This window comes from Anser brachyrhynchus (genome assembly GCF_964034855.1).
Source record: "Anser brachyrhynchus genome assembly, chromosome: 2".
NCBI classification, from domain to species: Eukaryota; Metazoa; Chordata; class Aves; order Anseriformes; family Anatidae; genus Anser; species Anser brachyrhynchus.
Genome location: NC_137695.1, coordinates 19,237,190 through 19,264,971, shown reverse-complemented (window position 1 = coordinate 19,264,971; position 27,782 = coordinate 19,237,190). Strand labels below are relative to the sequence as shown.

Genomic DNA, 27,782 nt, shown 5'->3' with positions numbered 1-27,782 from the left:
CTCACTCCAGTCGTGCGATTAACTCTCCGTTTGTGCCCTTGTTTCATCGCTGCTTCTTTGCTCTTCTGTATGACCTGCTGCGTGCACACTGCTGATCAGCCCAGAGCTCCTCTCTGGTCTGTCAGGTCCCTTTTAGAGTACCAAAGTCTTTCCGCTCAGAGATATCTTAATAAAACAATACACAGAATGTTATCAATATGATGGCAAGGCTTGCTATATAGCACTTAATCTGTACCATACTTGATGGGGCAGCAAAGCAATAGACAATATGCTTTATACAGGAAGCATAAACAATTACCTCTTCAATGTGGGACTCTTGAAAAAATATATGGAAATAGCATGCAAAAATTTGACTGCATTGCACAATTACCGTCTCAGAAAATGAGGAATGTCTGTAATAATTTAGTCATGTTTTCCTGTCTTTTTGCTTGATAAGCATTTCTGCTAAATAACTATTAGTATTTTAGCTCTGGTAGTATTGATTCGTTCCAGCCCTGAAATAATATGGTCCCTTGCACTCTGTTTTTGGCATAGCGTACTGGTTGCCTGGGATATTGAGGAATACATTTTAAAATGCAGTGTGAAGATTTTACTGTAACTGTAGCTGTGATGTTTTCTTTGGCTTACACTCTTCTGTTGTGTTTTGTGTTTGTATTTTTTTCTTGCCCCTTTGGAAGTTGTTTGCAAAATTACGGTGAGTGGAATTTTCTTTTTGTGCATCCAAATACTCTGAGACTTGGCACCATTCACAAGCATGGGACTGCCAGAGAAAGTTTGGGAGGTTTTGTCTAGGCGTTTTCAAAGGAAAGCACCCAGGAACTGAGGTTTGAAATAATGTAGCCTGAGGTCAGGAGTTATTTCTTTGGAGAGGCAGTAAAGAACACAGTTATCTGTAGTATGCAAGAGGCCAGACTTTCTGTAGGTACATATATTTCAGTGAAAGAAAGAAAAAGTACGGTGGGCAATACTCTGAGCAGTGTTCTTTCCTAGGCAATGGTGTAAGCGATGCAGGTTAATAATGAGGGATTTAGGCCAATTTTTTCCATAAGAGGTGATATTCGCTGTCAATCCTTCATTTATTTTGGTGAATTGGAAAAACAACAGTGGGAGAACATGCCTCATTTAAACCAATTTAATCTCGTGCCATCCCTAACTCAAAGAAACATACCCTTGGTACCAGGCTTCTACCATATAGTGCTTAAGCGGTGCAATTTTGGTGTTACGATGAAGCAAGCTGCTGACACAAGGAAGCATTTGTTGGAAGGAGAGGCAGCTGGGGGAGGAATGCAGGGGGGTCCCGGGGTGCAGAGGTGCCCCCGTGCCTGGGTGGCGTTTCCCGGTGCACCTGGGTAGGTGGGGCATCGCCAGCGGCTCCTCGCCCCTGCACGCCGCAGCCTTGGCAGCCCCTGGAAGAGCATCTGCTCCCCAGGGCACGCGCTGGAGCAGCCTCGCCTGCTCTCCCCTCGCAGGCATTTACATTCCACAGGTCTGGGAGATGTGGGCTGTGTGACCACCCCGTCCGTGCCTGTTGTTTAAAACTGATCGAACTGGCAGCACGCCGCTTCAAACCCAGCTGCAACTGCACGCGCCGGCTCCCCAGCCTCTGAGCTGGGGGAAGGATTTTTAGAATTTGCTTTTTGGAGCAGGTAAATTCCTGCAGAGTCAGAATGTCCAAACCCTCTCGCTTGGCTCGACCTTTACCAGCTAATACGGCTCCTAAATCACCTACGTCTCGGAAAGAAGATTTTAACAGCCGGTCGCGAAAAATTAGTTTAGGTGAAAAGATTTTGAGAGCTGGCAGTGAAGGAAACCTGGTTAAACAGCATCAGCAAGAGCAGGTGGAAATCACAGAAGTGCTCGTGCCACGGAGAGCTCCTTTTCTGAAAGGTAACCATTTATTTCACACTGTAAAATGAATAATTAAATGGATTTGCAATTACTGGCTTTTTAATAAACCCCAAACATCAATTATTTTACAATTGTTTGTGCGTGCGTGTGTGTGTGTCTGCATGTTGGTTCTAACTGGCAGATTATAGTACATAAAGCATTTGTTTTGGAAATAAAAGGACTCAAAACATTTTTGTTGTTTGTTTGTGTTTAGGTGCTGTACACAAGCTAAAAATGTTTGTCTATAAAAGTGATAAATCACAATGTTTTACAGCCTAAATCTGACCCTGTGTTGTGAAGCTTTATTTGAAATGATAATTTGTAAATCTGAACAAGTGTCAGAAAGATTAAATAACATAGGAAAATGCACACCAGTGCAGTTGCAGAGTCTGATTCAGTGTTGCAAGGAAAACTCCTGTCTGTAGGTCCTAATAAGGCAGCTGTGAGTAGATTTCTCGTACAAAAACTGAACAGATCAAGTGTATTTCAAAAGGCTTATGTGCTTTTAGAGTGCAAGCAAATGTGGAGGATAATATAAGATTATGATCTACTCTCAGTTATCAGCTAAGCAATAGGCTGCAGGAACATTCACATTGCCTCTTTAACTTAGTTTTGGTGACGTTACTCCTTAGAACTGCATTGAAAAGTAGCCATTTAATCTGCAGGGTGAAAAATAAGTTTCCATAATATTAGGAATTAAAATAGTAGTATTATAATTGGGCTTTTAATAGATTTGGTATTTAAATATGAACAAGAAGTATTTTTGGGGGGATTTTCAAGAAATTACTGCCCTTTCTATCCTAAATCCATAGGAAGAGAAAGAGTAAATCACAGACCTCTGTAACTTGAAACTGTGTATTTTCATTTCACACATATGGCATCCAAGGTTACAGTTTCTGTTCCTGGCTGAATAAGCTTTAAAAGATCCTTTTTTTTCTTTTTTTCTTTTTTCTTTTTTTTTTCTCTGCAGTATGACTTTTATTATTTCTCAAAGAAGGGAGAAGTGATGACACCTAATCTTACTCAGGGAGATGGATGATCTGTTTGTTTCTACAAAGGAAACTGGGTCTGAAGCACTTTATTAAAGGCAGAAGAGAGCAAATAGAAAAACTGGAGGTGGGAGGGCTTAAACTTCTGGTCTCGCTCAGAGACCGTCTTGATTGTTTAGCGATGTAATGTGGAAACCCATTTTTGAACTTGTGATGTATACAAGAAAGTAAAACATTAATTTCAAAAAAAGCAGATGTACAATTTTGTACGTCCTGGTATCCAAATATTTATTGATGCTTTGGTAAATGATGTTTCCCAGTCAAGTTTTATAAAATTTGAAAACTTCCCTGGAAAACCCTGTAACAGTAGGCTTATGGTTTTCACCACGTTAAAGGGCTTGAAAAAGCAGTTTGTCCCCTTTGTGTTATCTCTTTTGCTCAGTGCCTTGAGAAAAGAAAGTTATGTAGGATTTACTGAATAGCAAGCGTGCCCTTTTAAGGGATGTGATTTTTATGGAGCTCCTGGGGCCTGCTTTTACTCATTTCATTTAAATGCTTTTGGGCTATCTAATGCTCTGCAACTAACAGCAAGGGTTGCTCTCACTCTCCGTGTTTTAGGTGGGATTTCTCCTGAAGAAAAACCTAGTGGTTATCAGTAACACTGCAACCTGGAATGTTCTGTTAGTATTTATGGCATTAAGCTTACTGTTTTCTGGAGCATGAATTAATCCCTGTAATGTACTGCCTCTGTGCATTTTGATGATTTGTGTACATTAGGCAAGATGTTGCTGTGAGTTGTTTTTGCAAGAGATGTCGAAGAACAAATATTGATACTGCCAAAGTGTTACAAGGGAGGTGGAAAGACAGAGTGTGGGGCTTATCTCTGAAACTGCAACTGGAGCAGAAAATGGCAAAAAATTTGGCTCCAAATGGAGCCAAAGCATGGGCAAAAGTGATGGGAAAGATGCTGTTCAGCGTGAAGCGGGTGCAGAGCTGGATGGTGGCAGCCTTGGCAGAAGCCAAAAGAAACAGGGAAGGGTACAGGAGCCACGGGGCAGCACCCTGGAGGTGATGCTGAGTGCTGCAGGAACGTGTGAGTAGTGACCAAAGGGCGTTTGTGTGGTCTTGTATAGGTAATGTGGGGAAATGAGAGAGGTGCTGGGGGGGCAGGTGTGGGCTGAATACGAAGGCTGAAGCTGGGGACGTGGGGAGGGGAGGCTGAGAGCTCAGATGGGAGGAGAACTGGGGCTTCGAAGAGCACGGATGGCAGAGGCCCAGATTTTAGGAGCAGGTGGATCGGGGGGCTGGCATAGGGAAATGTCAGGAGGCTCTGTCAGGTGGGATACAGGGTTCTGGACAAGCTGACACGGAAGAGGGGGACCTGCTTGACTGGACCTTCATTTTTTTTCACAATGGTGAAACCTCGTGACCCTGTGTGCCTGCTACCCCTTCTAATCCTGCTCCCTGTGGGACAGCAACCTGTGACTGCCGGACCAGTGAGCCTGGCACGGTGGCATTTAAGGTTTCCTTGAACCTCTTAAATTAAAACCAAAGAGATAACGTGCCTGAGTGGTGTCAATAGACAGCTGTCCAGCAAAGCTAAGCGCTCAACAGGTAGGAAGTCCAAAACCGTGCTTACAATTTAAATGGGACTGTAAGGCATGATGATTCCTTTTAACTGTGATTATATGTTGAGGTTTGTTTATTTTTTCTGCAGGATCCCTGCATTGCATTGTGCAAGGGATGAGTTGTGCTCAATAGATAAGTTGGATTGGATAGGCGGTGAGGCAGATAGAGGCAGAGAGAAAAGGCATTATAATTAAATCCATTAAAGGCTGGAGTGGATTTATTTCTGCCTCTGCCACAGAGCTCTGCGTGGTGGACGTAACGCATTAATGTTTACAGGTGAATGCTGGCTGTGTGGATTTGTTTTTTGGTTTAGTTTCTGGGTGTAAGGCTGAAACCATGGGTCTGACCTGCAATGCTGAACACATGTAATGGCAACTGAAGTCAGCATCAGCTGTGCTTTTGTTGCATAAGTACTGCCTGATGCAAAGGACTCGAGAAGGTCACCTTTTACTTATCCGTCGCTCTTCTCCTGAATTTAATGAACTTCGTTGACCATAATTTCTGTGGATGCCTGCTTCTCATATCAAAATTAAAAAAAAAAAAAAAGGCAGCAGGAGTAGAATAAGATTCTTAATTTATAGGGTCTGTTGTGAGAACATTTCACAAATATTTACCTGCTTTACCACAGTAGTGAGGGATACAACATTTATTGCTTGGTCATCAGACCAAGATCAGACAAGCAGGCAGTATACGGACCCCAGGTCCACACCCTGAATGTAAGCTCAGCATCTGTTGAGGAGTTCATGAATGTGCAGTAGGATGGAGGGGTGCAGTACAGCCATCCCCCATTGCTGTGTGGCACCCAAGAGAGCTAGGCTGTCATTTCCCTTTGCCCAGTACAGGAGGAAAACAGTCCTGAAGGTGTGGCAGTCACTGCTGCCGAGGGACATCTCTTCCCAGAAACAGCAACCATTGCCCTACCTCTCTTTCCTATTCTAGCTTTTCTCTTAACACCTTCTGCTTAGTTTCCTTCCACTCTGTCCCCACACTGGCAGCCACTGTGCAGGGCTCTGCTCCACCCTGGACATGGCCAAGCAAAGCTCGTAGCTGCCCACCCTCCTGGAGGTCAGGTGCTTGGCTCTTTTCTTTCATGCCAGCAGCAGCAATGACCTCTCTGGAGCTGGGGGCTGGGGGAACCCAGCCCACTGCCGTCCAGGTTTTTGGTTTGAAGAAAAAGTGGAGATATGTAAACCTTTCACACTTCATTCTCTGTTTCAAGACTGAATCAATTAAAATATGTTTTTTTTCACCTCTGGGATACATTGCTGATAGAGGAGCTCTATGGATTTCTGTCACCCATACTTTCCTCCGAGAAAAGCAGACTATACTATCGACTGTCTTTTCAATTTCCTTTCTCTGTCCTATATTATTGAACTTTGATTTTTATTTATTTATTTTTTATTATTATTTGGCTTCACATTGTTTCACTTTGCTTTATTTTTCACTCCATTTTCTTCCATTAGATTTTCCTTCCTTGTTCTTTCTGTGTTATTTAATTTGCAGACTATGGTCATCGGAATGCAACATTTAGAGTAAAACTTTTGGTATTTCATGTTCAGCTGAACCCAAAACTAGACAAAACTGTTTTGTCCCATCCCTAGTTATTAGATAGGGGCGAAAGGACTTTGGGGATATCTTGGTATTCATATCTATGCGCTCTTCATGCAAAACAAGCAATAACAGCACCATAAAAAGTGAAATTAATTATGGCTTTCCCATTATATTTTTATGACAAACTCCAATAGTGACTATATAACCCGTATGTGTATTACTAATTATCTCAAAGCTTGTTATGGTTTTTAAGTGAAGAGATATTAAATCATGGGCAAAGTTTGGATATTATACTCTCTGACATTCAAGTAACATCTATGGAATTTTTAAGGCCAAGGACTTTATCTCTTCCATTTCACAGCATTTCCTGACAGAGATGTACCTACAAATCCAGAACACATGTAAGATTAGGGGTTAGCCTTCCAAGGAACTTCATTATTAAAAGAATAGCAAAGCGAGGAATGTTTTTATTTAGCCTACAGTATTTTTGTTTCCTCTGCAACTGTTTAATATTCATAAAGAAAGAAAACCCAGATCTTATAAGTACTTGTATATACAATTGTTCATTATCTCACAAATTTAATGGTAGCTGTCTTTTTTACTGCCAGCACATATTTTTCTGCTTGTAAAATGCATAGTTATACTGCAATCTTAAAAAAAAAAAAAAAAAAGAAAAGAAAAAAAATCAGAAATTTTACTGTCTTGTACAGTAGTCTGAAAAGCTGTAATGAAACTAGGATTGGTATCAGATGCATGTATCCTAATATGGCTAATTGTTCAAAATTTCAAGCTTGAGACATACAGCTTTGCAAATCAATAAGATGTATAATTTCATTTCAGTATATTAGTATAAGAAATGAACGAAATATTATGCACCCTTTGATATCAAAATAGAAAAGAAATCTCGATAAAAACTTCTCAAGCTGGAAAAGAACATTATTAAAATACCTCTTGGAATTTAAAATTGCACTGTAGAAACAGGGATCAGTTATGAGGCAGTGAACATACTTTCATTGCCGATGTACATTTATTTCCATAGCCATTGATGTATGACTTCACCTGGAGGATGAATAGGGCAACAGAACATGTTTTCTTTCAATTAAGATTATGCAGTATATAAACTGGAGTTATGGATATTGAAAACTGAATGTCTGTACATTTGTTTAGGTAAGGAATGATGGGACAATTTCTGTTCTTATTTGCTGTGAGGTTATGACTCAGACCCAAGCATTAAGTATACTTTAGCTTTTTTTTTTTTTAAGCATGATTTCTTGCAAAAAATTGGTCATGTCAAAACACTCTGGCAGTCAGTCCTTCATCAGTAACCTTTTTAGCTATTATATGAATTTGTGCAATTACGATGGAAAGGTAAGTGTCTCAAAAATACTGCTTTTCTGTGATATACTGTATACACTGTATGCTGTATAGGATACTGTGTCCTGCACCTGTCAAATACTGCACCTCTATATTTTTCTATAATTTTTTGAAAATTGCTGGTGGGTGGAGAAGGAAGACCTGATTAATATCATGTTCAGGGAAAATCTGCAGTACATGCTCAAGTCTTCTTACCCGTCAGAGAATTCATGTATGGGTGAGACCTCATGAAAGCCATACCCCAGGTAAAAGTTTGGGTTGTAGCTCACAACTTGGACAATTCACCAGAGAAGTAAAATTCAGACTTGTGGAGGAGATTGCATGAATTCTGATGGAAACATTTTGAAGCTGAATGCACACTGCAATCTAAGTATAATTCAGTTTACAAAGTCAGTAGTCAATCACCTAAAAAAATGTGCAGTGGAAACCAGGTTACAGTAGTTGCACTGCTTATGGAACTATTTTTCAATTGCAAAAGTGTATCCACCTTGAAATCTCTTCCTTTGGGACCTGTCAGAATCGGAAATAGATCATTATGCATTCCCTTGGGAAGCTCACGATCTTCTGTTTCTTATTCTATAAGGGCTAGTAATATGGAATGTGGGGGAAAGCCACCAAAAACCTTCCACAACTCTGGAAGACCTTAAACCATCTAGACAAGGGAATTTTGCCGAGACTACAATTTTGGGAAGAAATAGGAATAATTTCTGTAAAGACTGATTTTTCTTTAAATTGTGTCTCTCTGGAATCAGCCAGTAGTTTTCAAGTTTAAAATAAATTGTTAGGGAGATGAATAGGTAGCACAGATCGGAGGTACCTGAAAGTACATGATTAACATATCCATGTTCCATATCATTATCACTTAGTCATGCATAGGGTGTAAGTGTATATTTCGTATAGAGTGTATAACTTTTTATGTATATGCAAAATTTATCATGGTTTAAGATTTATATGTCATGGTTGAATATGAACCATAGTATTTTGGTATTAGAGGTTTCAGTAGATGCCAGTCAAACAGTACCTTTTACATCTGGAATAATTTTGCAAAACTTGGATGAGAAAGCCTAAAAATATTATTCCCAACTGCTGAAAACCTCTCTAGTCTGGTTGTTTCTGCAAAATACTTACTTTTCTTTTCAGAACTGATGGTACAAATACAACTTGTATGATTTTTAATTGTGTCCTGTTATCAAAACAAGAGCTAGAGTTTTGAACTGAAACAGTAGCTTTCAGGTTTCTGCATTTATTTATCACTGTGGATAGTCTAGTATACTAAAGTGTTACTTGTGAGTTCAATTTTAACAAGTTTATTTGTACTGTCATACAAATGCAAAGAATTATATTGTCATACAAGACAGGAATTGTTCTACAGTTGACAGTTTCTTGTTTGGAAGTGGATAGAACATCATGTATATGTGACAGAAATAGCAACACCCAGGTATTTAATATCATAGAATTATAGAACGGTTTGGGTTGGAAGGGACCTTAAAGATCATCCAGTTCCAACCCCCTGCCATGGGCAGGGACGCCTCCCACCAGACCAGGTTTCTCAAAGCCCCATCCAGCTTGGCCTTGAACACCTCCAGGGATGGGGCATCCACAGCTTCTCTAGGCAACCTGTGCCAGTGCCTCACTATCCTCATTGTAAAAAATTTCTTCCTAATGTCTTACCTAAATCTACCCTCTTTTAGTTTAAAACCATTCCACCTTGTTCTATCACTACACCTCCTGAAAAAGAGTCCCTCCCCAGCTTTTCTGTAGCCCCCTTTAGGTACTGCCAGGCCACTATAAGGTCTCCCTGAGGCCCTTCTCTTCTCCAGGCTGAACAGCCCCAACTCCCTCAGCCTGTCTTCATAGAAGAGGTGCCCTCTGATCATCCTCATGGCCCTCCTCTGGACTCGTTCTAATATGTCCATGTCCTTCTTGTGCTGGGAGCCCCAGAGCTGAATGCAGCACTCTAGGTGGGGTCTCACAAGAGCAAAGTATCCCTTGTACTTGGTATGTTTGTCTGTTTCTTTTTAATGGATGGGTTGTGCTATTCTTCTAGACAAGAAAGTAAATTCCTATTCTTTGTTGTTATTGTTGCCTGCTAATTATGTGATGAGAGGATTGAATTTTCTTTAATCCTATTTCCCAGTGTTATTTGTGGCCCAATTACAGGGGTTTGAAAAATGATGTGAAAACCCAAATCATACTGTAGAACAGACTTTGGCTTAGAGAGGTTGCGGTATGGTAGGAACACCCAAGCGTCACTACTGCTGTAGTTGACCATTAGAAATTTTTAGATCAGTTTGTCTGGGAGATGTAAATTTCCTTTCAATCAAAGCATTCAACCTGGAACAAGTTTGTATTTCTTTCATACGATCTTTCCCAGAAATTTGCTTTTTGAGCAATCTATGAGGACCCTGGGAAGTTTGCTCACGAAAACAGGCCTTGGTATCCATAGTGTGAATAGCGAAACTGATAGAAATATCAGCGTAACCAATATCCTGAAGAGTCTCGTTGTTACACTCCAGAGTCTCTCTGGTTAGCCCATATTTCCTCTGAAATGTGATTTTCAAATCTGGATGTGGTCTTCCATCCCTAAGTGGAGTTGAAGGATTATATTACATTTTGTGCACATAGATAACTGTAAATCCCTACTTCTCCCCCCCACCTTTCTTTTTTTTTAAACAGTGCCATAGTAATTTTTTAAATTTCTGATTAACTTCTGGGTACATTTTTGCTATGTATTTTTGCTACATTTTAATCATCTTTAAAATCTTCTAGACATTTAACAGGTTCTGGCTTTTTTAAGTTTTGTTCTTTTTTTCCCTACTGGGAAAGATGATTCCCCCAAACTAACCGTAATTCCTAAATCATTTATCTTGTTTTAAGAGTAGGCACAACATTGGCCCTTCTCCAGTCTTCTGGTATTTCACTCATCTTGAGTGAATTCAGGTAAATATTAAGAAAGAAAAAAATCATCAGTTAGTTCTTGGATGCCCTAGGATGAGATTAATGAGACCCAGATTACTTTCTGTTTTATTCCTTCTCCATTTAGATTTTGTCCCTGGTATTAATTACGAAAGACACATGATCACAGCTGACTCTCTTAGTGAAGTCTGAGTTGAGAAAGATATTTAAAATTCTGCTTTCTCCATGCCATTTGTTAAAAGCTGTCATTTCCCAGTAACTAATGGTTTGATCTTTTCTTTGGCCTTCTTCTGATCACTAAGGCATTTATGGCATAAGTGGTGACCCAGGATTATTGTTCCTTTTAAGGAAAGGGGAAAGACCCAGGGCCTATCCATGATTTTCCCCTTTTCTCCCTCTGAAAATAAATAAATAAATAAAAAGAGGCAGTTATTAATGCTGTTTTAAAAGGAAAAAAAAAAAAAAAAGCAAAGCTGCAAATACATGGAAAGTTAAAACATCTGGAATGCACAGCTAGCTGTGTGGACATATGCAGAGTATTAATATCTAGATATTTAAGAACAGACAATGTTGTGCTATTATTGAGGAATGTGTGTTTTATGATAGCCATCTCCTGCTGACACAGGCTGTGGTTGTGTCCTGATATAGGAAACATTCATCTTGAGTCTGATACTCCCAGGTTTGAGAACATGGTAATGTCTGTGTAGTGCCCTGGACTAACCAGCAGCTTCCTGGGCAGCAAGACCTTTGGAGAGAGACTCCTCAACCTGCTGTCTTCCAAAACTCAGATTCAGCTGCTGCACCTAGATCTGAGAAAGACTCAGTTCCATTGTTGGTACAAATTGAAGTCAAACTTTTGAAGTTGGAAGACACAGGAGAGGAAGATTGCCCAAGAAGGTGAGACTGCAGCCCTACTGCATGACGTGCTGGGCATTGCCTGGCTAACACATTTCAGAAGGAGCTTCCCTACCTGGCTGCATCTTGGCCATAACCTTGCACAGCCTGAGCTGGTGGTCAGCACCTGGAATGTGCATCGCCTTCTTTTGAGGATGCAGATTTATCTTCTGGAAATTATATTCTGCCAGGCCAAAGATGCTCCGTGTGTCCTGTTATGTGTGGCTGTCAGTGCCCAGCCAGTACTCTTTCAAATCTCACCTCTTCCAGGGCCCCCAGTTACTCAGGCTTTTCCAGTCACAAAGCTTAACATGACCCTTCATTCAAGACTCATGTCTTTTAATTATGTCAGTGTGATAACTACCAAGCATTGGTGTGGGTGAGCAAATAACAACTAAAGGTGTTAAAGCTAATCCAGCAGTTTGAAATCAAAGTCTGGCCTCCCTCGAAAGCACTTCCAGTCTAACAAGTCAAGTGCTGTCTTATCAGTTACTATTTTGTAACATGGATTTACAAATGAATGTGTGATAAGCAACCTTATCCACAAGCTGGACATTCCAGGCAGTGTTAACACCATGTATGCAGTTCGTGCACAAGCCATGTAAGTTCCTGTGTTATATATGGCTGCTTTCTGGCCTGTGCATCTCACTTTGTGGTATGCTTGTTGTAGCTGACCACATGTACGCTGTCTGTAATTAACTGAGACTCATCTGCCACCTCGTTCCTTTTGTTTCCGATTGTTAAAGTGTAAGCAGTTATGGGATCCAGCTTAGCTCTTTGTGCTGATTTACCTCCTCTATTACCATTTGATCTCAGTTCGGATAATGATGCTTCCTGTTTTTTGAGCTTGAATTGCTAATGGTTTTTTTTAAATGCCGATCTTGACCTTGGTAGCACTCCCTGAGCTCTTCCTTCATGGGGCTGTCTAGCTCTCAGTCCCACATTCAGCAATGGTTTGTGGTGTCCACCACTGGACCAGAGGTGTGGGGGCAAACTGTAGCTTTTGGGCAAATCAGGCAACTGACAGGAAAAGATTTCTCTACACAACACCAGAAATCTTTTAGGGTCAAGGAAATTATTTAAATTGTGCTGCTTTGAATGATGGTTCAAATAGGTCATTCTGACACCAAAAACCTTCCTTTATATGTCTGTGTAATGCTTTGTCGTATTTGTCTTCCAAAATTAAGCCAGTGCTAATGGCAGGTTTTCACCAGAGGAAGGAAATCTGGCAGTGACAGGCAGTTACTCCCTAATAGAGACTGGTAGAGCTGTTGACGTTTGGCCACAGGTGAGTGGGATCAGAATTGTCTGCAGGTATCTCTTATTTACTGCCAGGTCAGTGGGGCTCATAGGGAAATCATAACCAGGGAGGAGTTCCTTCAACCAAGGCTGCTGCTATCCCTGTTCAGGTATCCACAGGTCAAAACAAGCCCCAGTCATTGTTTCATTTGGGTTTTTGTTCTTCATGTGACTGGAGGCAGGTAGGGACAACAACCTGTCGCCCATAGGGAAGAAGTCATAAGCATAAACCAAGCAGATTCTGCTCTGGAGAGTGGTTTTCCTATTGCTTGAGCCAGTCCCTGTGAGTGAGCTTGCGGTGTGCATCTCCACATGTCACCTACATGCAGTTGGGTGAACGCATGCAGCTCCCATGGAAGTCTCTGGGAGACATGGTGGTGTTAGTAATTGTCATGTAAATATCACGTTGGAGTTAGGTGGTTGGGAGATGGTTTTTAGTAGAACAGTGTAACTAACTTACTTGCTGATGACTAAGCATGTAAAATGCAGAACTGACGGGGCAAGTGGGTGCTGAGTATTGCTTAAGAAAAGGTGGAGAGTAAGCCTGTTTCCCAGGCTTTTGTAATTGATTTGTATATCCACTGAATGCAGATCATCTCAAGCTAAGAGGCTTATTAATTTCTGTGCAAGTTACATGAGTTGTAAGGCACAGCTAGACTTAGTTCTTGAGTTCCATGAGACCCACAAAGTCAAATGATCAGAGGCTGCAATGTGTTCTCACTCTCCTTTTTACTCTGCTCCAGAAAGTTTCTATTAGGTTAATCTATGTATCACAATGGAAGTATAATGTGCAACACAACGAAGAATACTGAAATAATTCTAGAACTGAATCCTTAGATTTTTTTTCATTATAATCCCAAGCTTTCTGACTAAAAGATAAATACAGAAATGTTACTATTTTATTCTCAGAAGTTTACAGAATGGTTGCATATCTAATCATGAAATCAAATTAACATTTTTTTTGCTTTGTATAGTTAAAGGTTAAAAAGTGACTTGGTAATTTCAGCTGAAAAATAAGATATTGTTTTCCTGTTGTCTGAGGGAAAGTATTTAAATGAACCTTATGGTTTCTTGTTTCATAGTGTTTCTTTTTTTAATATCATCAGTTTGATGTGTATCGCTGCATATAATGTCAATAGAAGTGCAAATAATACGTCAGGTAAGCTAACTGTAGTTTCATAGCTCAGAGGCTTATCAATCACACAGGTTCTTCTCCATGAAAAATGTGTTCATATGCTGCTGCTGTCAGAATATAATGAAAATCAGAGCAAAGAGAAGTTTAACTTAACGTACATATTCTTGTTTGTCTTCCATGCTCTTATAAACTTGTCTTCACTAGAAGTTTGCAACACAGTTCTGGGGAGTGATGATAATTAGTCCACTGTCATGCTTGTCATCACAACCGGTGAAATTAGGGAATAGTCATACTTAGCATCAGGGCAGCTGCTGCTAGTTAGCTGTATGGTTTGTAGCAAGCAAAACAATTCCTTCCTGCTTGACTGGCAAGTTATTTTAACACAGTGTACATTAAAAATTTCTGTAGAGCTCCTAGCTGCATGAAATCCCCTTGAGTGCCTTACTGACATGACCTCCTTGTACATAACGCTGATCTTCTTGCTTGTTATGGGAGCATTAAGGGCTGCCCTCTCCATCTAATATGCCATACAGCTGCTCTCTGAAATCATCTAGGAGCTTCATTTAGCTATATCCTCCTATTTCAAGAATTGGGGGCAGTGGTGATAGCCTTGATCTCTCCCTTTACTCATGTACTAAATCTATACCCAGAGATAAAAATGGTGGTCTGTAGTCATCTTCTTTATTTAATAACTCCTGTTCAGCCTTGCATGAAAACTTCTTGAAAACTTACAGTTAACATTGATTACATTTTTTTTTATTTTTTTATTATTTTTTTTAGTCAGCTAATCACTGAAAATACAGAAAATCTTCTTTTGTCAAAAGAGGGACATTTCCACCAGCACAAAGCTGAAAGCTTTAGGGAGGAAAACATGGGAAGCTCCAGACCCCTTCCCTGGTGTGTGATATGGAGCATCACTCCATCCCAGCTGGCTTGTGAAGACCCACAGAGGTGAACTGCAGTAACAGTTTAGTGATGTTTGATAGTACTTAAATGATAATAATAAAAGTAATTTAATCATCATTTCTCTATTTTCCTCTTAGTAGCAACACAGGAGTTAAAATTTGAGTGCTAAGCTAAAACTAAACACATGAATTTGTGAATTTCTTTAGTCTCTTCCCTTTTTTGTCCATAAGCAGGAATCTTATTACAGGTGACAAGGTAAAGATTTTTAAAAGCCTTCCGGGAAAATATTGGCAGCACACACCAGGTGCAGCCTTAATTTTCACTGTTGATCTCTGCATGTTTAAGCACGCAGTCTTAACACCAGTTAGTCTTTTATCTTCCTCAGAAGGTTGTGTAGTGCTTAACATTACATTGAGTTTAGCCATACCCTTGACAGCTGGAGCTGTTCTGTGCTGCTCTAAGGCGTGTAACAGCTCAGATCGTTATATCCTATATGTTCTATATATTTATTTTATATAATAATTCTGATAAGATGTCATCTCTCAGGCAGAAGCCCTGTCAAGCTACTTACTTGAAAGTCAAACCCAAAATTTACCGATAATTTTAAAATTGTGCTGATACGATGTGCAGCTGATGAACTTGAGCATTCAGTAGCTTCTCAGACAGTGTTCTGAGAGATATGAGATGAAGTTTGCCCAAGTGTCCTTATCTCTTCAGGAGGCACACCATGTCTTGTTGAAATAAGGAAATGCAACCAGCTGATATTCTTGCATCATTAGAGAAGCTAATACATGAGATGAAAGATCACTTAGATTGTGGCAGGACTATTTAAGGAGAGTTTCTTAACCCTCTGAAAAGGTTTTGAATAGGTTCATTTCTATTTTTCATCTGAATGCTTGCTTAGAGGACATTAAAAACAGGTACAGATTCACTTACAGTTTGAATCATCTTCCACACATACGTTTGCTGTAGCTGCCAGGAGGACACATGGTGAAGGTAGAAGGGGGTGACCTGCAGGCAGTGTTAATATGGAGATGCAGAGTGCTCATTGCCAGGTCAGCGGACTCCAACAGTGACAAGGGTTGGGTGGAAAGTGCAAGGCAATGTGAAAGACAAGGTGTGTGTTAGGAAACTCATTAGAAGCTGAATTCTGACTGAGTCATGATTAGTGGCAAAATCTGCATCTTATTTTCACCGTGCTGATATATGGCTTAAATCCTTGAGGGTTCTGAACAGTCAGGATTTATAAAGGATTCTGAAATCTATAAAGGTAAACTGATACACATTGTAGGCAACATTAATGGAAAAACTGAACAAATGTCTGTTAATGCTTGTGCAGAAGATGCTAAAATACTGTATAAAATCTATCTTAAATGATCACAAAATTATTCCTACAGAAATTGATGCTACTATCTATTTAGTCTTAAGTGATTTTCTAAAAAACATATTCAGCAACATTGAAACTGATTCTAACTACTTCAGCTCTGATTCTCTAAATCATGAGAAAAAATGAAATGTTCACTTTTTCCAAGGATTGCAAGATGTTCGTCAGAGCCCTGGGCTTTTCTACTTTCTCAGCTCACTACAACTGGACTTAAAATAGACTTGAAGTAAAGAAAGCAAACACCCCCACCATTTGTTATATTAGGTGGTCTTATCACTGGCAAACCTAGTGGAATCAGCAGTGTGTTTAAGCCCCTTGGGAGCCTGGTAGCTAGAGAAAGGTAAGCAAGATATTTATATATTTTCCAGAAGGAAAGTTCTATGATGCTGTCACAGCTTTTCTCAGATCTAAAAAGAACAAAACAGCCCAAACAACCAAAGAAAATATTGTTCATTAAATGATGCAGCATTAATTGGATCCTGTCTGCACTGGTGCTAAACATTCTCATAAGCGTTGTTAATTATCAGGCAGTTTTACTAAGCTGAAGTGATGCTTATTCAGCAGTTCCATTAAGTGGTCATAGTTAATATTAAAAGAAAAAATGGATTTCCGTTTTTGATGTGTCTTCATGTATCCTGGGACAACCAACTGCAAGGAGGGGAAGAACAGTGACTTTCACCAGCTAGCTTAAATGATTACTCCAATATTCACTTGCCAGACAAATTTTTGGACCCAGCATACAAGCAACTTGGAGTCTGTAGTCTTTGCTTTATAGCAAACCAGGACTGTGGTTTCTCCTAGCCTTAATAAAAGTCTTCTATATCAGGAGTAATGCAATTACTTATTCATCCGTGGCTTCTTTTTGTTTTGTTGTTGTTGTTTTTCTTTTTTCTCCCTTCTATTTCATCTATCTGTAAGACTTGGGACACCTTTCATTTGTCTTTAGCAGGCACTTTAGCATTGTTTCAGCCCTGCTGTGAGGTTAGGAGCTGAAGGCATCCTTCCCTTGCTCTCCTACCTTCTGATGGCTGCACACACCCATTGCACCAGCTGAGGGATGCCAAGTCCTGTTTCTGTGTCGCATCCCTTGGGCAGCAAGTGAGTGATGGCTGCAGCCTGAGTTCGACTTGCTACAGTCTCATCTGGACGATTGATGGGCTGCAAGGGCGAGCTGTGATGAGGACACTAATGCTTTATAGGATGTGGCTGTCTAGCAGGTGTGTGCGTAATGATAGTAAATAACTTTGGCCAACAACGTATTGGCATGCTCAAAGTGACACAACAATGTAACACGCTGTGGCTTAGGGTATGGTTACTGTCTCTAACATTAGATTTTAAAATTGCAACTTGGCTAATCTAACGGAGTGGCTGTATGTTATGAAAGATTTCCTCTTAATATGGTAATGTGAGCGTTACTTTAAAAGGTTCTATTATTTCTTTCATCCTCTTTCCAAAATGTTTGCTCGAAAGAAAACCCTTTTTAACTGTTTCTGCAGTATATAAAGAAATGTGTCCACTTATTAAAGCCAGACATGCCATTTGTTAAAGGAATTGCATCCTGTGAGGCATCCTGCAGAATGTTCCTTTCATCTTTTAAAAACTGCTTCAGCTAAATATCATGGGTATTCTGTCTCCCTGAATTCACCGATGAATACTGCAATACTGACTTGAAAATAAATAAGTGCTTGGGAGGAGCATGTTCTTCCCTGCTATGATGAAGTTCTGGTATTTGCAGCATGGTGCAAAATGCCTTATAGATTTTGTATCTGGACAAGTCATCATGATGTATCTGAAGGTAACTCTTCTAGTTTCTCATTATAAATCTCCACTCTCTGAGAAATCATTAGGGAGGTCACCTCCTCGCCCCCTCTAGTCTGATAATAGCCAAGTAGCAAAGCAAAGTTGTAACTCATTAAATGAAACTCCACTTTTGCGTAGCATCTGTGGAACGTCGTTGTAGATATAGGATTTTGCTCTGAGCAGTTTGAAAACAGAGTTTTGCCTTGGAAGGTGATGGGCTGCTTTAATTATAAGTAAAACTACAATTGGAGTTCAATGAGAGTCATGTAGGCCACATAAATGTATTGGCTGTCTGCTGTATATCTTGTGGGCTCTCTGCAGCACTTTCGTCCTAAGATAAAATGGTGTTCCTGGGGCCAGCAATGGGAGCAATACATTTTCTGTCAAAGCTGCTCCTTGGATTGAGCAGAGTGCTAGAGTAACATACGTGATCTGAAGAACGCTTCCTTGTTAGATGGGTTGGTTTTATCCTGTCTCCTTCCAAGCTTCAGTGAAAATAAGGAATGAGAGCTACTGGTATTTGCTGAAAAAATGCTTGTGGTTCATCTTGGTTTGTGTACAGAGAAAGCCGCCATAAAGCTTGGATGCGAAGTGTGAGGGTGTCTCGATGCCAAGCTGGTGAGCTGGGCTATTTTCATTAAAATGGATGTTCTGAAACTGTACAAGTAGCTGTGGTACTGCTTTGGGCACTCTCAGCAGTTCAGTGTTTTTAGATTCAGACGCAGCACTAAAACTGCCAGGAATCAAACCAATATTAAACGTTGTAGGTTTGTATTTATAAAATGCAGAGAAAGAAAAAAGAAAAAAAATAATGTATATTTAAAGGCATTATAGAATGGTGACCTTCATTGTTCATTCAAGGTGTACAGTTTATGATACATCCAAACATAATTACTAACCTGTGCAGTGGGAATGGTTTTCCTTCTGACTCTTGCAGGGCTCTAAAGGTCTGCCCAAAGCCTGGTGTTCATCCAGAATGAATCATCTTTGGTAAGACACTTATAGTGTCTGGGAACTGAATCAGGGCAGAGTTAACTTTGGCTTAAACTCAAGTTACCAAGATGTGTGAGACAGTGACTGGTAAGAAATTTCACAAGAAAAATCAGTGGTTCTAGCAGTACACCAGTGAGAGCTGCCAACATTAAATGTTCAAAAGCTATTTGTTAGACAGAGTCAACAAAATGATTAAACTGCTTAAAAATTATAATGTTCTTAAAGTGTGTATATGCTGGGTTCTTTTTTATTTGATCTCTGATTTTGAGCTTTTGGTATTCATTGCATTAAATGAACCTTTAAAATTAACCTTTAAAACTGTGAAAAAAAGGTTAAATGGTTAAACGGTAAGATCAAAAGAAAGCTGATATCTAGCATATTTGTACAACTTAAAAGTTTAAGCTTGAAGAAAAACTCTGGATACTCTAAGGTTCGTGAAGAATTGCGGGAAGTTCACAGTATTGTATCGAAGCAGAACTGGAAAATACATGGCTGCATTAGTCACGATGTTTTAGTTGCATTTGGCAGGTAGAAATTTCCCATCAAAAAGTTTCAGTGTTCTATAGTTTTGTGCTGTTCTGTTTTTATGGTTACATTGGTACCATGTGGATTTTGACAACATATTTGAGTATAGTTGAGTTTATGTTGAAGTGTCTGCTGCTGGGACATACCAGCCCTACCAGATGCAAGAAATAGTATTTTTAGTTCAGTTGATCAAAATGGTTTCAAAATATGAAAGGAGTTGTACTTTGGACAGTAAACAGTAGAAAGTGTGACTATATCAAAAAAGGTGAAACAATACTTAGCATCGGGCAGTACAGAATTTCTCTCTTAGCCCAAGTTTGAGGTATCTGAAGGGTGAGGTGCTACCACGCATTTGAACCTTTGACTGACGATGACATTCATGCCTGCTTTGCATAGTAGTGCCTGCAGTTTTCGTCCCAGCTTAATTATCTACTGTCTGCAATTTCTCAAACATTTGTCTTTGGAAACCCAAATACCCTACAGACCGTCTTGTTAGAAAGTGCATCATGAGCTGGGTGGTTGTTTCGGGTGAGGGGGTAATAGATAATTTTGCTGGAATAGTTATGCAGGATTATTGAATAGAATTGCTAAATAGATAAGGAGGGGAAATCTAGGACTCTAAAGACAATAACTTTAGGAAGAAGACAAAGAATTCCTGAGGTTCTGGGAGAACAAGAGATGGGAGAAGGCTTTGGGATTGTAGAGCTAATTACATCTGATAAAGTCGAGACTGTACTGAAGGAATAGTTTGAGACCTGAGTTTCTTTATGACAGTATTGACAAATGGCAGTAATTGGACTTGGAGCCATTGTGATGAATAAAAGAAGTAAGGGGAGGATAGGAATTTTTGGCTTGGCCTGTGCATCTGTTGTAATGGCACTTCGAATACATTAAAATGTTAATAATTGCTGTATATTAATAGAACCATTGTTTTAAAATTATTCACTGTTGTCCCCTGTTGCCAGCATTTTAGGTGCATTGAACTAAATTAGGAACCAAACTAAAAACATGAGCACAGGCATCCAGATGAGTTCCTACATGTCGGATGGCTATCTAATCAAATTGAAGGACATGTTGGGTCTAGTTTGTGATCGTTATGGGTTACCTGCAGAAGGGAATGCTAGAGGGGAGTCTAGAGAGCAAAAAGCTTGCTGGTTGCAAAGGCATAAACTACCTGAATCCTAAAAGAAGCCAGAAGGGAATGAGAAGAGTCCTTACCAATGTTATTTTGTGTGAGGAATGACTGAGACTCCTGTTGGAGCAGATCGAGAGTGACTGTAAAAAGATGGGGAAGTGGTGGAGGGGAGACTGAGATAATTTCCAGTGGAGTCTGTCAGCCTCTAGACAAGGAGCATAAAGACATGAGAGGGTTGAGAAATGAACTGTGCAATGGAGAAAGTTTTGGGCTATTTCATCATAATATATCAGAAACAAAATAAGGTTATTGTCAGGGGATAGACAATATGCAGCTTCCTCATTTTATGAGATTGATGAGAGTAGTTTTAAGCTGAAGAAATGGGCTACAGGAGAAAGTGCAAAAGAGACCCATGTGATGCCTGTACAAGCCTTGAGGGCACAGGGAAATTAAAATTGGATAAATGACACTACAGAAGTGGATAAAGGAACAATATTATTAGGTGGGAGCTAGCAAGAAAAAAGAAAAAGTCCTGCTGCAGATAAAGATTGTGAAGTAAAGATACAGTTAGCAAAGGGATCCCACAACATCTGACTGGGAGTTTGGGTAAGGTCAATGTAAACCATGGAAGCATTGGTGGATCATTGTAAAGATCCAGGCAGGTGCATGAAAATCGGAATGCTATTGATGCTGAAGGGAGAAGAGGTGTTATACAAAAAATGGCAATGTGCCCAGGAAAGCTTGCAGTGGCAAGTGGATTTAGTTGGATGATTGCATTAATGGCATAAATCTTTGAGGCAGGGGAGATAGGACAGAGTGGGTAGCATAGAACCTCTTGGTATCAAAATCATTTGGAAGAAAAACTAGGATAATAGTTGCACTGAATCAGTGTTCCAGTAATCCAAAGACTGGTAGGAAAACGGATGGGGAGAGAATGTCAGAAACCATCATAGATCTGTAAAGCATTTGGGTTTCCAGAGACAAATATCTGAGCAATTGCAGACATAGGTAATTAATCTGAAATTAAAGGGGCTACTGTTTAGTAGCACAAATGTCATCTTCGGTCAAAGGTTTGAACAATGGCTGGAATTAATACATATATGCAATTAATATATATTGTAAAACAAACAAACAAAAAAAACATCTGGATAAATAACCATCCTAAAAATAATACTAAGCAAAGAGTCTGCAAGAAATGGAAATGGGATTGGCCAATATAGAGAACTATATCTTAAAAAACTGGAAAACATGGAAATGAATTTCATGTTTTGAAGAGTCCACCTAATTAAGATGTCACATTTTTTAAAAAATCAAAATTATAAAAATTGTAGAAGAATGGAAGTGTAGTCAGTGTGAATGAAAATGTAGTCAGTGTTAAAAGAGGAAAATTTTGACATTAAGTTACATAGATTAATACGTTTTAGGTGTAACAGGTAACATTTCTCAAATCTTAATGATGATATCGAGCCTGGGACAAACTCAGGGTAGCTAATAGGAATGATTATGTAGAAATGGAAATTCTCACCTCCAGGGGGAAGCAAAACTTAAATTATGTAATTCTTTAAATCAGAAGAGACCACATAATCCACGTCCAAGGACTTGCAAAATAAAATTTCAATTCTAACAGTAAATACTTTTAATAAATATATCGCAGCAGGAATTGGTATTACCTGTGGGAACAAATTAAAAATAGTACTTGAATTAGAATAAAAGACTCAGTTAAAGAGCATTAATATTCTCTAAATAGTATACAAAGACAGGTAGTACAAAGTTTTAAGGAACGACTAACCAAAATACACAAAACATGACAAAAGAGTTAAAATACAGTGTAGGATCACCACAAATAGGTCATGCCTGTCTCAGATGATATTAATTAAACAGATAGTTAGTTTTCTAACCAGAAGAAATAGCATATATGAAATCCATACAGACTTCAACAAAATACTGTATTTGTCATCTGCTGTGTAGAGAATTATTTGTTAAAATAGGAATTAAGAATCAGATAAAGGAGAGGAAAAGGATCAAAAAGCTAACGAGGCAAAAGTGGAGCCGGAAGGCTGGTTAAAGGTCACCAAAGCAGTTCCCAATGACCAATTATGGGATTACTCAAACATGTTTTCATTAGTAGTCTTACCGCAAAAAAAAAAAATTAAAAAAAAATTGCAAAAACTGTATATATATTGATGACACAAGTTATTAGAAGGATTGTGTTAAAGATTGGAGTTTCATGCTGGAAAAATGGGATGAGCAGTTGAAGTGGAATAATATTGCAAATGGGATGAAAGGCTGCTGTGACAAGTGTGACAAGTGCAGGGCTGTGCACTTGTGAGGTTGTACCAGGGTTATGTGAAAAGACACTGGAGTGTTAATCATAGGATAATTGAGCCATCAGAGTGATACATTTGTGAAAAACAGACAAATTTGACTGTATCATGGATCTTCTAATATATGGCAGTGTTAGGATGTTTACAAGGAATCAAAGAATGGCTTGGATTGGAAGGGACCTTAAAGATCACCGAGTCCCACCTCCCCTGCCCATGGCAGGGACACCTCCCACCAGACCAGGCTGCCCAAAGCCCCATCCAGCCTGGCCTTGAACACCTCCAGGGATGGGGCATCCACAGCTTCTCTGGGCAGCCTGTGCCAGGGCCTCACCACCCTCATAGGAAATAATTTCCTTCTAAAAGAATTTTTTCCATCTAATCTAATCTCCCCTCTTTCAGTTTAAAACCATTCTCCCTTGTCTTACCACTATCTGTCTGTGCAAAAAGATGCTCTTGATCTTTCTTATGTCTCCTTTAAGTACTAAAAGGCCAGAATGAGCGCCCTCTGGAGTCTTCTGTTCTTCAGCCTGGCCATCCCCACCTCTCTCAGCCTTTATTCACAGAAGAGGTGCTCCAGCCCTCTGATCATCTTAGTGGCCCTTCTCTGGACCCACTCTAACAGCCCCACATCCTTCTTGTGCTGGGGGCCCCACACCTGGTTTCAGCATGCCAAGCGGGGCCTCCCAAGAGCAGAGCAGAGGGGGACAATCACCCCCCTCACCCTTTTTGGCCACCCCTCTGTTGATGCAGCCCAGGACACAGTTGGCCTTCTGGGATGCGAGTACACACTGCTGGCTCATGTCAAGCTTTTCTTCCACCAGAATGTGCTCTTGGACTTGTTGAACCTCATTAGGTTCACATGGGCCCACTTCTCAAATTTGTCCAGGTCCCTTTGGATGGCATCTCTTCCTTCTGTGGTATCACCTGCACCACTTAGCTTGGTGTCATCTGCAAGCTTGCCAGTGTGGCCACATACACTTGAGAAAAATAAATTCGAACTAGAATGCTGCAAAGGCAGGTTTCCAGATACCCGGGGAATGGAGAGACTGGTTTATGATAGGAGATTAAAGTCCTTGTTTCATGTGACTGTGTAAAAATGAAAATTGAGAGGAAATATGATTGCTGTCCTGTCCATAGAAGGATTTGTATATAAAAGATAATATTATAGCTCAAAAAAAATAATTACAAACGGGTGCTGAGAATCCATAAGCTGGAAACTTAGGCTACCGAATATGAAGCATGGTGGCACGAGGCACCTGACTACTTTTTAGGTGAAGCTGTGTTGATTTGGGGGGGGGGGGGGGGGGTAGAAGCGGGTGATATAGTGCCTACAGGGAATGGATTTGGTAATAAAAAGGATTTCTCTCACCAATAAAAAGAAAAACTGCGAAGATGGGAGGAGAATACTATTTAAAATAATACTGATAAAAGTAGTGTGGTGATATGCTCATAAATTAGGAAATTCATGTGTTTTGGCTTCAGAATGGAGGAAGAGACTATATAGATCTTATATCTCAAGAAATTACAAATCAAATTTGATTTTTAAACAGAATTTTGCTTGTATGGGAAGGCTTGTCTTAATTTGGCACATTTTACTATGTGAATAGTTTTGTTAAAGCAACACCTCCCTATTATTTCTAACCTTTTTTTTTTCTGAACATTTTTTCTCTATTTTGGTAAAAGTGATTGTCATATTGTACATCTCAAAAAAGCAAAACTGTACAGCAGCTGGAATTGTGCTAATTTTTTCACATAAAACCTTGATATGTGCCCAATGTGACTGTATTTTGCTGTATGTTTATAACAGTAATTATTTTTGATGTTAGCTTTCTGCAGTAAAATACAATTTCTTGCAACTTATGGGAAGCATAAACTTTATGGCTCTCATATTAGCATAAAGAAGAAAATCTCACAGCAAAAGAGTATTTGGTGTCTTGTATTAATATTTCTATGATTAGTATGAGTAGCTGAACTGATTATTTTTATAGCATGATTAAAAAAATAGAATGGTATAAATGGGCTCAGTGCAGTGCTATGTAATGTAACCCTCCTCACGGCAGCACATAAGAATGAAAGGTTTCTGCTGGAAATGGCGTTTGGTCTAGCTCAGTAATGCAGTCTTTCCTTCAATGCACATAAAAATACTGTCAGCCTGAGGTTATGCTTTGTATAATGTCACTTCAGTTATTCAGTTTTTTTGGGCTTCCTTTTTCAGTGGTAAGGAATTAAGTCCCATTGAGATGGAAGAGATCCATATCTGAAATAGCACAGATTGTTTGTTGGTTTTGTGAAATGTGTAAGTCATAACTGTGGGAGCAAAAACAAATCTTTAACTTTGATGGCGCGCTGTGTGCTTTCTCCCTCTGCCAAAATGTTTGTCCTTGGTGATGATACATGGTTGAAGCCTTTTAAGGGTAAAGATAAAAACGCAGCAATGTTTTCCTGGGACTAGAGCACTGGGTTAAGTGTTCCGTTTGTCTTTTTTTCCTTTTTTTTTTTAATGCAACTCGTTTCAAGTAAGTGATGATAATTTACCCAGACTTAGCAGGTTTGGCTTGTTGCTTGAGCATGAGGTTGGACCAGATGACTTCCAGAGGTCAACTTCAGACTCAGTGATTCTGTGACTTTGTGTTTCTGTGAAATGGATCCCAGGGAAATGTTATGTTGTTGCTGTTACCAATAATCTCGTTTAGAAGAGAGCATTTTCACAAAATGGGGTGATTCCTGCTGCAGTGTTGGCTTTGTGACTGCTAATGCGTGGCATGAACTGGCTGTAAGCTCCTCACTTTGCTATGCTCCTTCTATCCTGATGTTTTCTCTGCAAGTGAGTACTCCTGTTTTACATACAGTTACAGTTATACAGTTTACATACAGTTACAGGATTTTGGTTGCATCAGTTCAATTGCATTTCTTTTGACGCACTTAATATAGTGCAGCTGAAATGGGGATCCAGTGGCTAAGTGGGAACCAGGCTAGGTGGTCATTGAATCTTTTTCCTCTCTTTAATTCTGAATATTCAACCATCTCTGCATTGCATAGCTACATATGTTGGTGTTTTTCTGTTATTTCCTGCTTAGACATAACTAGGGCATGCTAAGGATCTTGGAGGAGATCTAAGATAGCTATCATCTGAGATTTCTATCCTCAATTTGCAGACCGTACTGCAGAATGAAATCTGAATATTCATTTGAAGTTTTGGGGGTTGCTCATCCAAACTATTTGAAATTCACCAGTCATTATCAAAGCTTAAATCTTCTTCACTTAGGCTCAATTACTGAGGGAGACTGCAAATTCTTACTTGGGAGAGTAGTCAGAATGGGGAGATGCACTATATAGCTCCAACTTCAAAAGTGGGACAGTTCAAGTATCATGTTCTATTTTTGTTTTGTAAAAAGCCCCCTAAAGGAAGAGGGGAAGGACATCTGAAGATTTATATTTCCTTTTTGGAATTTATAAATGGAAGAGATACTGCCTTAGCAAACTGCAATTGCTGGCTTTGCTGTTTGCTTGTTTACTTGAGCAATGCAACTTTTTTTTTTTTTTTGGTAATACACTCCTCAATGTAAGCAAAATAAATTCTTGTCTTTTATATGTGAATTTACAACTTTCCCGTTTTGCCTTTTTCCTGTATGAGAATCACATAGTCATAGGTAGGCCCTGAACAATCAAGCATCAAGAGTAGAATTTGGTGCCAGTGAGGTATCCAGTTCAGCATCACCTTGTGAAAACAGGTTTATATAACAAAATTTGTGGTTGCACAAGTCACAGACTGTCAAAGTTTGTCTTCTATTCAAGATTAAAAGGTCTTATTTTTATTCACTGTTGTTGTGTTTTCTTTTCCCTTAGCTTTATTTCATGTTACTCTCATTTTGCTTCTGTCCTCCCTCAGCTTTCTCACCTCTTATTCTCCCCATTGTAAAAGGCTTTTATTTTCCCTGTCTGCAGTGTTGTGTCTGGTTTCAGTTTTCACTGTTTCTCCTTTTTGCTATGCATGTTTTTCTTTTTATTATTAATGTCTACCCCATTAATGTCTAATATATTCCTCTGTGGTATCGACCACTCCCCTGGTTGACTGTATGCACTGAGAACAAGTGAACATCGTCCTGGGGGTGAAAAGTTAGAGCTTCTTGATGGCCAAGTCAGTAGCTATAGAAATAATGCAGTTGCGTTCAGTGCTGTGGAGGTCTGAAGATCTCATCTTTGCTAAAATAAGGCGGAGAGGGAGGTTTGCCCGTTTTTCCCTGCTGCTGCATAATATAAAGTTGGCGGCTCTAGAGAACCATCCAAAAAGGCTGGGTGAATTTTGTCTGTGACCCTGGTCTAGGCAATCAAGAACCAGAAAAGCAAATGTGTGAGACAGGAGAGTGACGGTAGGGAAGAAACCTCTGGAATAATAAATAAATAAATAAAATTAAAAAAGAGGGGAGGGGATTTATCTGATTTCTCGAGAGGAAAATGACTGATTCTCGCACATAGTGGGATGCTGGTGTGGGATGGTGGAACAAGCCTCTACAGAACAGAAGCAGAGAGCCCACTTTGGGAGTGTTTCCATGGCCCTGCACCATACATTCAAAGGCAGTCAAGGGGAGACTTTCCCACTGGTTTGTATAACTGCATTTGAAGGGCAGGCCTTTGCATGTGATTTCAGCTCTGTGCAAAACATAAAGGAAAGCAGCATATGCAGCATTTTAAAATGAGTCAAAATGATTGGTAGAAATTTCCTTTATTTTCAGGTGGCCAGGCTGGTATTGCAAAGAACAGAGGGCAGAAAAATCCCTCACTAAAAGCAGGGCAATGCCTGCAGAAGCCTTTATTATTATTATTATTATAAAGAAGAATTGTTTTGTGTACTTTCTGAGAGTTCAGCTGTATCAACATGACAGACCGTGTTACATTTGTAATTAGAATTATTCCTGCTCTGGGCTGCGGGCACCTTTCATTCTGCATGGAAGGTAAAAGCTCCCATATGCCAGGGCCCCTCCTGTGTATAAACTGACACATGTAGTCTCCAGAAGCAGAAACATATTTGCAATAGGAGGGG

General features: G+C 39.6%; 1 protein-coding gene across 7 annotated transcripts in view; it reads left to right on the top strand.

The window, feature by feature from the left end:
- Nucleotides 1-366: 366 nt before the first annotated feature.
- KIAA1217 overlaps nt 367-27,782 on the top strand; it is a 244,545-nt gene continuing 217,129 nt past the window's right edge. For 2 of the 7 annotated variants that reach the window (XM_080583240.1, XM_080583230.1), the window contains exon 1: nt 378-1,887. In XM_080583240.1, the coding sequence (XP_080439366.1) occupies nt 1,668-1,887 (220 nt within the window). In that variant the 5' untranslated portion in view covers nt 378-1,667. Of the gene's footprint in view, nt 1,888-27,782 lie in introns of all 7 variants that reach the window. The other 5 variants (XM_080583238.1, XM_080583244.1, XR_013947744.1 and 2 more) reach the window with 5 other exon arrangements.